The sequence below is a fragment of the Alligator mississippiensis genome, chromosome 1 (genome assembly GCF_030867095.1).
Source record: "Alligator mississippiensis isolate rAllMis1 chromosome 1, rAllMis1, whole genome shotgun sequence".
Classification (NCBI taxonomy): domain Eukaryota; kingdom Metazoa; phylum Chordata; order Crocodylia; family Alligatoridae; genus Alligator; species Alligator mississippiensis.
Window position 1 is genome coordinate 258,539,594 of NC_081824.1, and position 13,864 is coordinate 258,553,457.

The following is a 13,864-nucleotide window of genomic DNA, read 5'->3' on the forward strand; positions in this document are numbered from 1 at the left end:
ACCAGCAAAATTTTGTCATATAAATTAATTATAATAAATCTGTTAACATGTACCACTGACAGGTTGTCTGTGTACAATTGGTATGTGTACCACAGATTGGGAATCACTGATCTACAATGACAATTAGTGTAACAAAAGTTCTGCCTATGGTAATGTATGCACCTACTGTATTACACAGTACCACCATTTCTTTGCTGTACATTACAAAAATTAAAGTATAGTTTTCAGTACTTCCTAGTGTGGTGTTTGTTTATCCAGAAAAATTGACCATCCAGAATGATCGTGACACTGGTTATTCCAGAGAATCAATGCTGTACTGTACTCTAAAAGAAGAAACAGCTGAATTAGGAACATAGGCGCTGACTTTGTTTTTTGCCAGTGGGTGCTTGCAGACATAATCCCCCCACCCCCAAAAAACCCAGTGCTTTACTTCTAACTTGGCACGTTCCTGTGCTGAGCCCCACTCATGCCCAGAGGAGACAGCACATTACTTCAACCCAGCTCTGTAACATCTGTAAGGATCGAGTTCTTTAGCAGGGCTTTTTTTGGTGCTTTTATCTAACAGCTGATTGAATCAGCTTTAGCTAGAAATGCCAAAAAGCCCCCCTGAAACACTCCATCTTTATAGATGTTCAGAGCCAGGTTGAAGTAGTGTGCTGCTTCTTCTTGCGACAAAGAAAAAAAAATATATAAATGACCAAACGCCAACATGAGAGCAAGTTGTGCTCATGGCGTGGGGGAAGTAGTGGGCGTAGCCTGATAGCTGCGAGATCGGCAGTCCCGGCCCATGATGATTGGCAGGGGGCGGGCGGATGCAGCCCGTTTAAAAGGAAAAGCGCGTGCACCAAAAAACAGGGACCCACGCCATATCGGAGAGGCCTGATCACCCTCACCGGAGGTCCTGCATCCACAAAATCCCTTCCCCCCGGATGCCCCCATCACGACCGAGTATATCATTCAAACGTGTTTAGAGCTCTCGAGTTAACAGCGAGTTTAATCTTGAAACTGCTGTAAAGGAAACCACCTATACGAAAGTGTGAGTAAAACATTTATTTGTTACACCGCCTCCTTAATTGTTTTTCTGTCATCAGGAAGAGAGATAAGAGAAGGAGAAACAAGGTCCCGTAACCCTTCCGTCCCCGGCCTGTTCGCGCAGCACCTTTCTGGGTCCAACCACCCACCGTCAGGTTGGTCACTTCTGATAGAGCAGGGGCAGGCAATTCTTCTAGGCGGAGGGCTGCTTACTGAGTTTTGGCAAGCTGTCAAGGGCCACATGGGCAGCCCCACCCCTTGACAGGTTTCCTGCCCCCGCCCCCTAACCCCTGACCTTTGCCACCCAAAGTCCCTCCTGTTGTCCCCAGAAGTACTCCTTTCAGCAAGGGGTTTTGCTATATCGGAAGCAGAAAAATATCAAATTATATTCTAAAAAGTAAACATCTACAACATTAATTAATTTGATTTTTAAAAATATTTTTGTCCTGACTTACATGTGTTTGTGTAGTGTACACAGAGGTGATTGCACAATAGCTTAAAATGAAGTCTTACTCTTGTATATCATGGGGGGGTATGTATAGGTTTGTGGGGAGCTGTGGGTATGTGGGGTGTGGGTGGGTATGGGGTTTGTGGGAGAAGTTGGCTGGGGTGTATGAAGGGTTGTGGGTGTGGGGGTCTGCATGTATAGCAGTGCAAGGGGGATGTGGGTGCATGTGTATGGTGGAGTGTGCATGTGGGACTCACCCAATCAACACACACACACACTGCCCCTGCCTGCACACACACACATACACTCTGCATGTGCACTCTGCATGTGCACTCTACACAGTGCAAGGGGGGGTACATGTTTATGGTGGAGTGTGTGTGTGGGACTCACCCAATGAACACACACACACACACACACACACACACACACACACACACTGCCCGTGCCTGCACACACACACACACACACACACACACACACAGAGCCCCTGCCTCACACACACATACAAACTACCCCTGTCTGCAAACACACACTCTGCCCTTGCCTGCACACGCGCACACAGGCACACACATACATACACATGTACTGGTGGGGCCCTGTGCTGCCTGGTCAGGTGATGCAGCCAGGAGCCACATGGTGCAAGAACAGCGTGGGGGCAGGAAGACAGTGAAAATGGCTGGGGGTGGGGTGGGGCTGAGCTGCTCAGTTCTGCCGAGGGCTCCCCCTGGGCCCTACTGCCCCTGGCTCCTGACAGCTTTGACAGGCAGCCAAGATAAAATAAATATTAATTTACTAATTTTTTAGGGGCCCCATAGGCCAGATAGAATTGCCTGGCAGGCCAGATCCAGCCCGCAGGCTGTATTTTGCTCACCGCTGTGATAAAGTATGTTTGTTCGGTTTGTTTGTTTTTAACATCTGAAAATTAGCACCCAGTAATTTTTTTTGGTGGGTGCTTGAGCCCTGGAGCAGCCACAGAGTCTGCATCTATGTTGATGAGGCTATGCTCAACAGGGCAACAAGTTACAGGAGTCTTGGAAAGCCTTTAATATTGTAACACTATGTTTACTGATAGCACATTATTCCCCAGTTATCCCATTCTGTCCCATTTCTTGATCTCCATTACCTCCATTGTCATTCCCCACTTCATGTCAGCCAATTCACAGTATAAACAAGCTTGAATCTATCCCATCTTATAAACAAATAAAACACATGGCATTACTTATGGCTGCTTGTTCAATTTCTGCCCCTTCTCCCTTTCATTTAAAAGCTCACCAATAGTGCTGCCCACAGCTGCTGTGTAGCATGTCATCATAGTCCCCCCAACACCACCAACCTTCAATCTGGATTTTGCTTCCTATAGTCCACTGAAACAGGTATGAAATTCTGCTCTCCTCTTCTGGACTCAGTCCTTTCCTGGTTCCCCTCCTCCCTGTCCAATTGTTCCTTCAGTATGTCCTTCTGAGGCTCTTCCTCACACTTCCTTCCACATAAATGGAAGTTGCACAAGACTGTGTCCCTATACTGCTTCTCTTCTCATTTTATGCGTTATTTCTAGAATCTGTCATACACTTGCACAGGGGTTGTCAACCAGGGGTATGTGTACCCCCAGGGGTACTTAGAAAGGCCATAGGGGGTACACATGGGTGGGCAGGTGAGCAGGGAGGGAGAATGCGGCAGTGGCATCTCCTCCGATGTGTTCCCGTACTTTGCTTCTTACCTGGGAGGGGGACGTACTGGGCACCGCCAGCCACACACAGCACACTGCAGCACCTCCCCGCCCCCCACAGCCTTTCTAGCTCATTCTCTCTGCCCACACTTTGTGCACCCTCCCAGTAGCAGGGCCGGGGGGTGGGGAGCAAGGGCAGCAGTGCCCCTCTGCAGGCCACACATGTGCCAGTTGGATGGGGTGGGGCACTCACATGTGGTAGCCACCACCGCCAGTGTGCCACTGCCACCGTTGCTGCACCCCATGCAGCTTTTCCACAGCTGGTTGCACATGTAGTTCCACAAGCTGCTGATGAGCAGCACACAATTGGCCAGGTGCAAGGCCTGTCAGCAGCCCACAGAGCTGCGTGTGCAACCAGCTGTGGGAAAGTGGTGGGGGGCATCGCAGTGGCGGCAGCAGCGCGTGGAGGTGGCAGCGGCAGCATATGAGCCCCAGCTCCCTCCATCCATCTGGCAAGCCAGGCAGTGTGCATGTGGCCCACAGGGAACACCGCTGCCCTCGCCCTTCCGGCCCTGTTCCTGGGCACAGGCATGGAGACACACCAACCCCCACTTCTCGATCTGGTCCTCCCACCCCTTCCCCCACACACACTTACCTGCTGCGGGGGGAGGGTTTCTGTGTATGTTTCTGCATATGTGTCCATGTCTACTGCCCACCCAGCAGAAGCAGGCACATGGCATTGCACAGCTCTTGGGGCAGTGGCAGCAGAGTGCAGAGTCCAGCTTGCAGCAGCATCTGCCTCCACCCCATGCAGAGATCTGGGGGGCAAAGGGTGTGCACAGCAAAAGCCACACCCCACTCCCTGCACCCCCCGGATGGACTGCTCTTGTGGCTCCCTTCCACACTCTACCCTGCCTCTGCAGTGTCTGCCCCTGCCCCTACCCCAGCACCAACCCCACTCCCTCGCTCACCATGGGGGCCTTGATCTGTCTCCCTCCCCCACCCCTTAAAAACAAGAAAAAATATGAAGAGGTACATGAGCTGAAACTTTGAGGCAGAAGGGGTACACTTGTTAAAAAAGGTTGAAAACCCCTGGACTAGCACAATTCAAATACCATCTCCATGCAAATACTTCACAAATATACATTTCTACACCAGATGCCTCTCTCCCAAATTATTTTCCATCAACCTGACAAAGTGCTCAACAGCTCTCATCTTAAGACAGTATCAGGAACTCTACACCAGGTCCTACTTCAGTCTTTTAAGCAACTTAATTTAACAGCTACAGCTTCTCAAGTGCTACTGGATGAGGAGCTTGTGTTCTGTAGGTGTCACTACAAAGGAAGGAGATACAACTCCAAATGACTATTCTCATTAAAATTTATTTATGTTATACTTCTATTAACCTGAATTTCATTTTATTTTTTTTTAGCCTTTGGCCAGAAAACCCAGGCAAGACATGGAAGCAATAGTGGTAACTTCCCTGGAAAATGAAGGGAAGGAAATAACATAAAAGAGTTATCACAGTTGCAAATGTGAAATACCCATAAAATATAGGTATGCACACCCATGCATTTACGTTTGGAAAACAGACTGCTATAATAGCATAAAATCTAAAAAAGCCAAAACCCATGAGTGTCCAATGTAACCATTTCTCTTATCAGGTGTGCAAAGGCCGTGGTAGCCAAAAAAACTTCTCCCTCAACACAGCATTGACAGTCTGAGCCTGCAAGTTGCTGGGCACTTTCATTTCCAACTGAAGTCACTGGGTATTGAGCACCACATGAGACCAAGTCCAGAAAGAGTTGCTGAAGGACAAACAATCTTTTGAGGTCAGTAAAGTGCAAAAATCTCAACAATCAACAAGGTAAACCTGTGTGGTTTTTCTGATCTAGCTCAATATTTCTCTAATAACACCACAATATTTCTTCCTCCCCATATCTTTTGAAGGACTCCTGAGAGAATTTTCCTTGACACTAGATAGATTTAACTGTTTTCTCCCAAGGGAGGTCCGGCAATGGGGAAATCACAGCAACTTACCAACTTGTAAAGTCGTTATAGTCAGTTTTGTGTACTGAGGTGTTGAAACATTACACAGATATTCTCCCTGGTCATCTAGAGTCAGGCCACTTATCTTTAACTTATATTTATGTGGTTTGTCTGTGTCCAAATAGAATCTTTCTGGCAGAAGTACAGGGCTTCTTGATGTGCTATTGAAGGATGCCAGAACAGAAGTAGATGTACTTTTTATTGCTTTCAAAGTAATAGTGTATGAGGAACTTTCAGCAGAAACTTCACATGGGATTATGGCGGTACCTCCTTCACTTCTACAAAGTAGATCTGAAATATATAATTAAAAGTATTACCTGTTAATGGAAATGCAATAGTTGGAGGAAGTTATTGTGAAGAAGTCCATTTTCAGAGAATTTTCATATGATTTAGTGCCTCATTATCAAAGAATATTTGAGCACAGTGATATAATTTTGTTGAAAGCTTTCCCAAATGTAGGCATACAAAAGCTACTTCTTTACAGAATATTTCAGGCACTGTAGTTGTAGACCTAATATTTGTTAAAATGAAATAAAAAGCCCATGTCTTACTAGAGGTTTCAGATATTTCTTGTTCGGGTTTTTTGCTGTGTGTTTTCCCCCCTTCTGTCTCCCTGCATAATACTGTCATCTTCCAAAAATCGTGCACTGAAACTGACTGGCAATAAGATTTCATGGTCTTGCACCTTCGCAGGCAGATGTCTTGTGCCAATTTGATCTCTATTCACAGTCTAAACCAGTCATTCTCAATCATGGTGCAGCAGCACCCTAGGCTGCTGCGAGATCCAGTCAATGGTGCTGCAGGAATGCCACATAATATTAGCACTGTTAGGTGTGCAAACACCTACATGATTCACAAGATAAATCCAGACATTCCAAGAGGAATTCATAGCTACAAAGACATTCTGACCTGTTGCAGTCTTTCTGAGTTTTTTCATATTTTCAGTTAAAGGTTTAAATTTTTATAGCACAAGTGATTGATTTTTGTTTAAAATAATATTAAATTGATTTAAATATCATACAGCTTTCAAATGGGTAAGGATCATTTCTGAAAAATAAATATCTGGATACCAATCTTTGTTTCTGTGCTCAATATTTTACTTTAGTCAACTATATAAAAATAAACAAACATGGGGGCGGGGGGGAACCTCAACTAGCACTATTTCACAATTCCTAAAGCAAACAACAGCAGTGGAAATAATTCATGAAATGTAATAACTAGCAGGGGAATAATTATCATTGAGAAAATGACCATTTTTTATTGTATTACTCTTGATCTTCATTTTGGTTGCAGGAGACCAGGAAGATGCTTTAGGTCAGCAAGAATTGAGCTTCATGCCTGGCTGTCTCATCATGGGCCATGACAGAGAAAGACGTGTGCCCACATTGCAGCCAGAGGGAGAAGGACAGCAGGGAGAAGCAGTGTTGGAGTGGACAGTTTCCAGTTGTCCAGCCCCAGTGCATCTCCCCGCAGGCTGGAAGTTGTGCCCATACCAGCACAGGTGTGGAGAAAGCCTCCCTGCCACTGATACACTGCCAAAGCCACTCGGCCTACATTGGATCAGAGCTGGGTTGTTCAGGCCCATGTCTGATAAAGGTTACCAAACCCTGGTCTATGCCAGTAATTTTTAATCACAGCAGCCTGGGGTTCCTTGAGATCCTTTCAAGGATGCTGAAGATGCCACACAATGTTAGCACAGCTAGGTCAGCAAATATGCTTCACAAGATAATCCCAGAGGGCGCTTATACACTCGCAGAGAGGCTGCTCCAATGCACTGTAATTATAGTGCATCAGAGCAGACTTGATTAATCGAGCATGGGGATGCTGATACACATGACGCTTCGGGTACTTTTTTAATTAGATCTCTTGGAGCCGCTCTAATTAAAACACTCAGAGATTTCACATAGGAATTCACAGTGTTAAAAACATTCTGACCTGTTATGGTCTTTCTGAGTTCTTTGCAAAAAAGAATTGTTCTGTTGTTTTTCTGTGGTCAAAAAAAGTGTGAAAACCAAAAACTGGCATTTTCCTTGCAGTTCCTTGAGTCTAGAAAGTTTAAGACCCACTGTACCCAACATAATGCTTCCCAAATCTGGGCTGTCGCATCTTTTAGGCAGAGATGATCCTGCCCTGAGCAGGTGCCTGGACTAGATAAACCCCTGAGCTTCCTCCTGGCACTGTTTTTCTCGAATTCTATTCTGAGTGCTGTTATAGTATAGAGTTAGTGAAGTGTAACGAAGCAAGACTAGCTGCTTCCACCATGCATGGTCACCTCTAGCTGTCCACAGCAAAGGTTTAGTATTTGGTGGAGTATTGTGATAATGAGTTTGCATTGACTTCCAAGCTACTATGTGAACGTGTAACAAACTCAAAACTCAAGTCAGGCTGACTATGGTCCTCAAATTTATTTGCTGAACTGTTCTGTCTTTGAAATGATGCAAAAATCTTTGTTATGCAACATAGGGCATGTAAAACTGCTTATATGAATCCAACACAGAGCAAATCAGGTGTAGTTCACAGAGACCTCCTTGTGGAATGATTGTCAGTGAGTCATTTCTGTTTCACAGGCTGGCTGACCATCCCAGCTTTCTGATTATCTGAGCCATGTAACCTTAGTTGAACATGATGCAGCCTTAAGTCTCATCTCATTGCCAAGCCATCACCATGTAGATGAACTGCTTTCCTTATGGACCAGCTCTCCTGCACTTTATTTTGTTCAAGGAATGGAAAATAGTTCAAACCCACCTGCCCTCTTCCAGTCAGCAGTCCAGATCTGATCCCCAAACTGAATGTGACACACATAAGAATAAGCTTTGTCTGTAATATTCTTCTCACTTCTAACTGAATAAAGTCCATCCTGGGTTCTTTCGGTTCTTGTGTCTTCCCTTGATATACAGCAATCTTGCCATATAATATTAGGCTTAGGATAGCCAAGAAAGGCAGAACATTTCAGTTGTCTCTCAGAGTCTTGTTTTTCATATTCCATTGCGTAATGAGGGGGAGCTATAAAGACAAAAATGTAGAAGACAATCTCCAGAGCAGAGCTAAACATAATTATATGTGTTTACTTCAGATTACAGGGTGGATTTACATGTTCATTAATGTGCCATAGTTACTGCACATTACTTTAGTACTTGCATAACTAAATACTAAATTAATGCACAGTAACTGGTGCTACTGTGCATTAGTGCTGGTGCACAGCTTTTTAGTGATGCTAACTGTGCCTAATACTACTGTGCAGTTAGCATCTCATGTAGACGCACCCACACTGTAGCGTTCACCTCACTCACGTTTCACTGACTTCCAATCTCCCCTTGGTATCCATACTCCGTACTGATGTCCATCCAGTATCCGGTTCCCTCCTGCCAACCTATATCCCTGTAGTAACTCTCACCTCCAGTTATGTACAGAAGTTCTCAACCTCTGTCTGCTGTAACTTACTTGTAATATATTTTGTAGCTGAAGTGCAATGGTAAAGTACAGAGCTGCCCAGGAGTGCAGAACCTCAGAGTCTGGGGCAGGGGTCGGGCATCCGGCCCACATGGCTCCCCACAAGTCAAGAAATTTGGCAGCATGGGAGCAGTGGCAATTAATACTGCCACCCCTCCCTGCTGCCAAATTCCCAAGCCCTATGCAGTAAGATCAGGACCAGGCTATGTCCCCTCGCTCCCCCTGCATGGCTGAATTGGGGCTGAGCCACATTCCTCCCCCTACCCTGTAACCCCACATGGCTGGATCAGAGCTGGGTCATGCCCCCTACCCCTGCCCCACACCTGCAGCTGAGTCAGGATCCTGCCACACTTGCCCCACACACTAGATCAGGCCCACAGACCAGATCCAACCTACAAATGGACCAGGCACTGCCCATCCAGCCCATAGGGCAAAAGCTTGGGCACCACTGGTCAGGGGTATTTCAATGTCAAGTGGCAAAGAAAATAAAAGGATTTGCTGCTTGAATGTTTGTATTTTAAGTGTTCTGCTGACCTTGTATGGACAGTTTGACTTCCACTTCTGTTCTCGTTTGTTTTGTCCCCACATAGCAAGAATAGGAGCCCTCATCGGTCTGGTGCAGTTTACTCAGTTTTAAGGAGGCATTTCCATTGGGAATCCCCTCATGAAAGAGAGCTGTTCTACCCCGGTATTGAGAGTCTTGGCTTGCTAGTTGGTCCTGCCCACTGTAGTAGCTGTGCACATTTTGGAGTTCTTTCTTCCAGTGAATTACTACTTCTTCACCACGTGGAAAGGAGCACGGCAGAATGCAGTCTTTGGAAACCTGTCCAGTTACTATTTCAAGTCCTGTAAGAACAGAAATATTTATGAACAAGATAAAGAGAGTAAATTAGGTGAGTCTCTATGCTTTTTTCTTTCTCAAATTTAAATCCAGCCAAGCTGATTCTCTACTTCTAGCAGGTTTCACAGCATGTTTAATCATCTGTTCTTCTTATTGCTTTGTGACATATGCATCACAGATCCCTGGGGCAGGACAGGGGCCTGCAGTCATAGTCTCACTACACCACAACCCAGCATGGTTCTCACACCAAAACTTACCTAAAACTATAGTACATGCATGCAACAGGAAAATGAGATGGAAGTGCACCTTCATGTCCTCTTATCTTCATAGCAGTTTTGCTTCCAGCTGATAATAAAAAGGAATACATATGGTGTAAATTCCTCTGCAATGCTTTCCTTTCCTACCCTTAATTATGAGCATGTAAAATATAAAATGTTGTTTCTATCGTACGTGCTAGGGCCCTTTAGAGACCAAATACAGGTCAATGTTCTCTAAACTCTGCCCACTAAGGGAATTACTTGATGGGAAACTACTGCATTTTTGTCACACATTTGTGTGGCTTAATGGTGTCACACATTACATATGTGCCAGTTTTGAGGGTTTTAGATGAGTTTGCATCATTGCAAATTGCAATGATGCAGCTGTTAGCAAGCCCCCACCAGCCATGGGAGAGGTGGGTAGGCGCTGCAGAAAAAAAAGATCAGGCCCTTTGCCAATTCTGCCTTTAGCAGGCTCCTGCAGCCAGCAGAATGGCTAGAGCTGTGTGGGAACAGGCTGGTTTCTTCTTGGGGCAGCGCAGGGAGATGACAGGAGAGTGGCTGGGTTTCTGGTGGCTGGAGAAGTCGGTGGAACAGTGCATAAGGTGTGGGCATGCCCAGGCAGGCTGCTAGCTGGCCGAATGCTGCCCCAGTTTGGAGGCACCCAATCCAATGCTTCCCCAAGCCCACTCGGGCATCCAGCACCCCATGCACTGTCCCTGACACCTTCTCTGGCCACCAGCACACCCAGCCTGCCCCTGGGGCAGCACAGAAAGGTGGCAGGAGGGCAGCAGGGTGTGCAGGTGGCTGGAGAAAGTGGCAGGAATGGTGCGTGGGGCACTGGAAGTCTGGGTGGGCTTAGAGAAGTGTTGGATCAGGCATCTCCAAGCTGGATCAGCACCTGGCCAGCTAGCAGCCTGCCGGTGCTTCCAACACCCTGTGCACAATCCCCGCTGCCTTCTCTGGATGCCAGCAAACCCAGACACCCTCCTGCCTAGGGGCAAGCCAGCCTGTTCTCAGGCAGCTCCAGGCATCCTGCCAGCTGCAGGCATCTGCTGAAGCCAGAAGCAGTGAGGGGCCCAATCCTTTTTCTTTTTTTTTCCAGCAGAGCCTGGTCACTTCTCTCACAGCTGGAGGACAAGCTACCAGCAGGCTGAGCAACCCCTGAGTCCTTCACTGTCCAGCAGCAGCACCCCTTAGGGTTGCCCAGTTAGGCTGATAGCTGTTTGGGTGCTGCCCCAGCTCAGGGTCAGGAAAGAGTTGGATCAGGCCAGGTGCTGCCTGTGAGCTGGGGCAGCACCCGGCCCGCTAGCAGCCCTGTAGGTGCCACTGCCATGGAGGGAATGGCCAGGGGCTCCCGCAGCTTAGGGGCCGCTCAGCCCACTAGCAGCTTGCCCCTCGGCCTGAGGCAGGCTCCAGCTCTGACAAAAAAAAAGGAAAAAAAAGGATCAGGCTCCTTGCAGTAACGTGATAGAAAAATTGAAACAGTGCGTTTCAGTTAAAAAACCACCATTTTAATTTAGGGAGCACAGAATAAAACCCTGAGGACTAAACCCCATCACGTGTACAACCGCCCTAAATCCCTTATTCTGCAGCTTTGCAGGTAAGTGGAAGCTTGTGCCAACATGGAGCTCCACTGGCTCCAAAATGTATATATTATTAAATGTACTGATTCTCAAAATGCTCCAGTAAGGGAAGGGAATCCTATTGCCCCTCCTTTTACCAATTAAAAACAGAACCAGAGAGCAGTTAACTGCTATACCCAAAATCATGCAGGAAATCTGTGGTGGAGCAGACTCAAGCCCAGATTTCCCAATTCCTCAAACAGTTTCCTGAGTCCCAAGCCATTCTTCCCCACAATGTTGTGCAATCTGGGGCCTCACTAAGCATACAAAATCATGATTGGGGCCAGAATATCATGAATGGCTTTAAAACCATAAGATATTCTATTTCTCAGCATCCCCACCTCTCAGCGTTGATTGGCAGAGAGTACGACCCCTTAGCACTGATTGGGAGAGAGGCCCTACTCCTCAGCTCTGATTGCCAGGAAGGCCCCGGTGGGGGAGGAGGGATAATGAAGCAGAAGCCATCTTGTCTGCTGACCGTTGTGCCACCCCACCAGCTAGCATCTTCCCCTCCCAACAGTGAGGGGAAGGTGCTAGCATTTTATTTTTATTATGGGGTTTTTTGTTGTTGATTTTGTGGATTTTGCAAACTATCCCAGATTTTGTGGTTTCCATGAAATCAGCGAAACCACAAATTAAATAGGTCCCTAATTATACATACATACATACATAGTTCCCTAATTAATACATACATATACACACACACACACACACACTTTCTTTTACTGCCTTTTGGTCTTTGGGGTTCATGTTTTCAAGATGTTCTCTGTAACCTTGAAGATCAGTAATGTAATGTAAAAATAAATCAGAACTGAGACTATGACACGGCTGTGGGAGCTTGGGCTTTTTAAAAACTGCCAGAAATCATAAGAGTTGCAATACATGACAAGAGATGGTAACACTGAATCAAACAGAAGTTCACTGTTGGTTTCAGGGAAGAGGGGAATCTAGCTGGCGGCTGGGAGCCTGCAGACATGTTCCCATAGCACTGGCCATGGCTCTCTGCTGGTGCTCCCAGTTTACCGAATGGGAGGTGGGAAAGGCAACAGACGGAGCTTGTTCATGGGGCTCCCCAGCTGGTGCTGAAGGGTGGGGCGGGTGAATTGGAGCCCCCCACCTAGGGAGGCTCCAATATACATGCCCCACCCTCCAAGGGGTTGAAAAAACCCCATACTGAACTCCCTCCACTCCCTTCCCCCCCCCCTTCTAAAAATAGTGACAGGCTGGGAGGCAGAGCAGACAGAAATTACAGAAGATGCTACATTTTGAAACATCTTTATCTGAAACTTCATGCAGTGAGGGGTCAGATTTTCACCCACTCAGCCATTTTTATGCTGTTTGCAGCTGTGTGCTTGTGTTTGATCATGGCTATAAACTGCTTTCTGTGGCCAGATAAGACAAAAATTGTCAGTTCTGTCCGCACCCTTGTTTACATCTCTGTATATATGCAAAGGGATCACGAAAGGCCACTTAACTGAAGTAACCGGAACCATGCAGAAGCAAGGGGTTGACAGCTAATGAGAAGATGCTTGTTTTTCCATGAGCTGGAGAATAAGCCTTCATTATTGGTACAAAATCATAAATATTCAAAATTTGAGAGCTATGCTAATCAGAACTCAGGTGGAAAGAATAAAACATAAGTTTGATACCATCCAGGTGGGCTCAGTGGGTAATCCTGATCAAGGAGTATATATGATGGTTTCTGCTGGAGTCAGAGGCCAGGTTGCAAAACCTGTGATGACTCTGCTGATCTTTTACATCCAGTAGTATAGACCCTGCATCTCTTGCAGAGTCAAGCTCCTAATATATGAAATACTGACATATTTTTAAAGCTTGACCTCAAAAATTATCTGCTTTCCCACTCATTCTTAGATAGAAGAAAATGAGCCTTTAACTCCATAGATTTTCTGACAGTCCATTCCTAGCATCTGACAAAGTAGGTTTTGCCTAGAAAGCCATGCCTCTCTAAATCAGTTAGTCTCCAAGATACCATACCTTCTGCCTGTCTTCTGACTAACAAGGCTAACCTCTGTACTCAATCCATCAGTTATAATATATAACTAAAGAGAAAATTCCAAGCAAATTTCTGCACCTCCAGAATGAGATACATCCAGGGCTCCAAATGCCCTGATGGAAAATATACAGGAGAAACCAAACAACAAATTTGTACCAGAATGAACAGACACTGCAAATCTATCAAAGACAAGAATACCCAACTACCTGTGGGAGCACATTTCTCCACTCTCTCTCCAATCTCTCGATTCAAATACTTAAAGAGAATTTACAAAACACCTTTCACAGAAAAGCCCATGAACTTCACTACATCAGTCTCCTGGATACACAAAATCATTCACTAAATATAGACATTGGATTTATGACATAATCTGCCTAACATCTGACTCCCAAGTAAACCCTCCACTTTTTACCAGCTATTCTCATTCCCCTCCCCACCTCTGTCTCTCATCTTTTGGCTACAGCTACATTCATTCCCCCTTA

General features: G+C 46.0%; 1 protein-coding gene and 1 long non-coding RNA gene across 5 annotated transcripts in view; one reads left to right on the forward strand and one right to left on the reverse strand.

Moving 5' to 3' along the window:
• The window catches only part of HHLA2 (HHLA2 member of B7 family), a 29,658-nt gene that overhangs the window by 8,709 nt on the left and 7,085 nt on the right, over positions 1-13,864 (reverse strand). For all 4 annotated transcript variants that reach the window (XM_006270514.4, XM_014599126.3, XM_014599125.3 and 1 more), the window contains exons 2-5: positions 9,744-9,831; positions 9,180-9,491; positions 7,941-8,198; positions 5,187-5,486 (exon numbers count right to left, since the gene is read on the reverse strand). In XM_006270514.4, the coding sequence (XP_006270576.2) occupies positions 5,187-5,486; positions 7,941-8,198; positions 9,180-9,491; positions 9,744-9,798 (925 nt within the window). In that variant the 5' untranslated portion in view covers positions 9,799-9,831. The remainder of the gene's footprint in view (positions 1-5,186; positions 5,487-7,940; positions 8,199-9,179; positions 9,492-9,743; positions 9,832-13,864) is intronic.
• On the forward strand, positions 2,569-7,968 carry LOC109280355 (uncharacterized). Its single transcript, XR_009459016.1, has 4 exons — positions 2,569-2,853; positions 4,579-4,703; positions 4,811-4,978; positions 6,489-7,968. It is a non-coding gene; the product is annotated as an uncharacterized LOC109280355 (long non-coding RNA).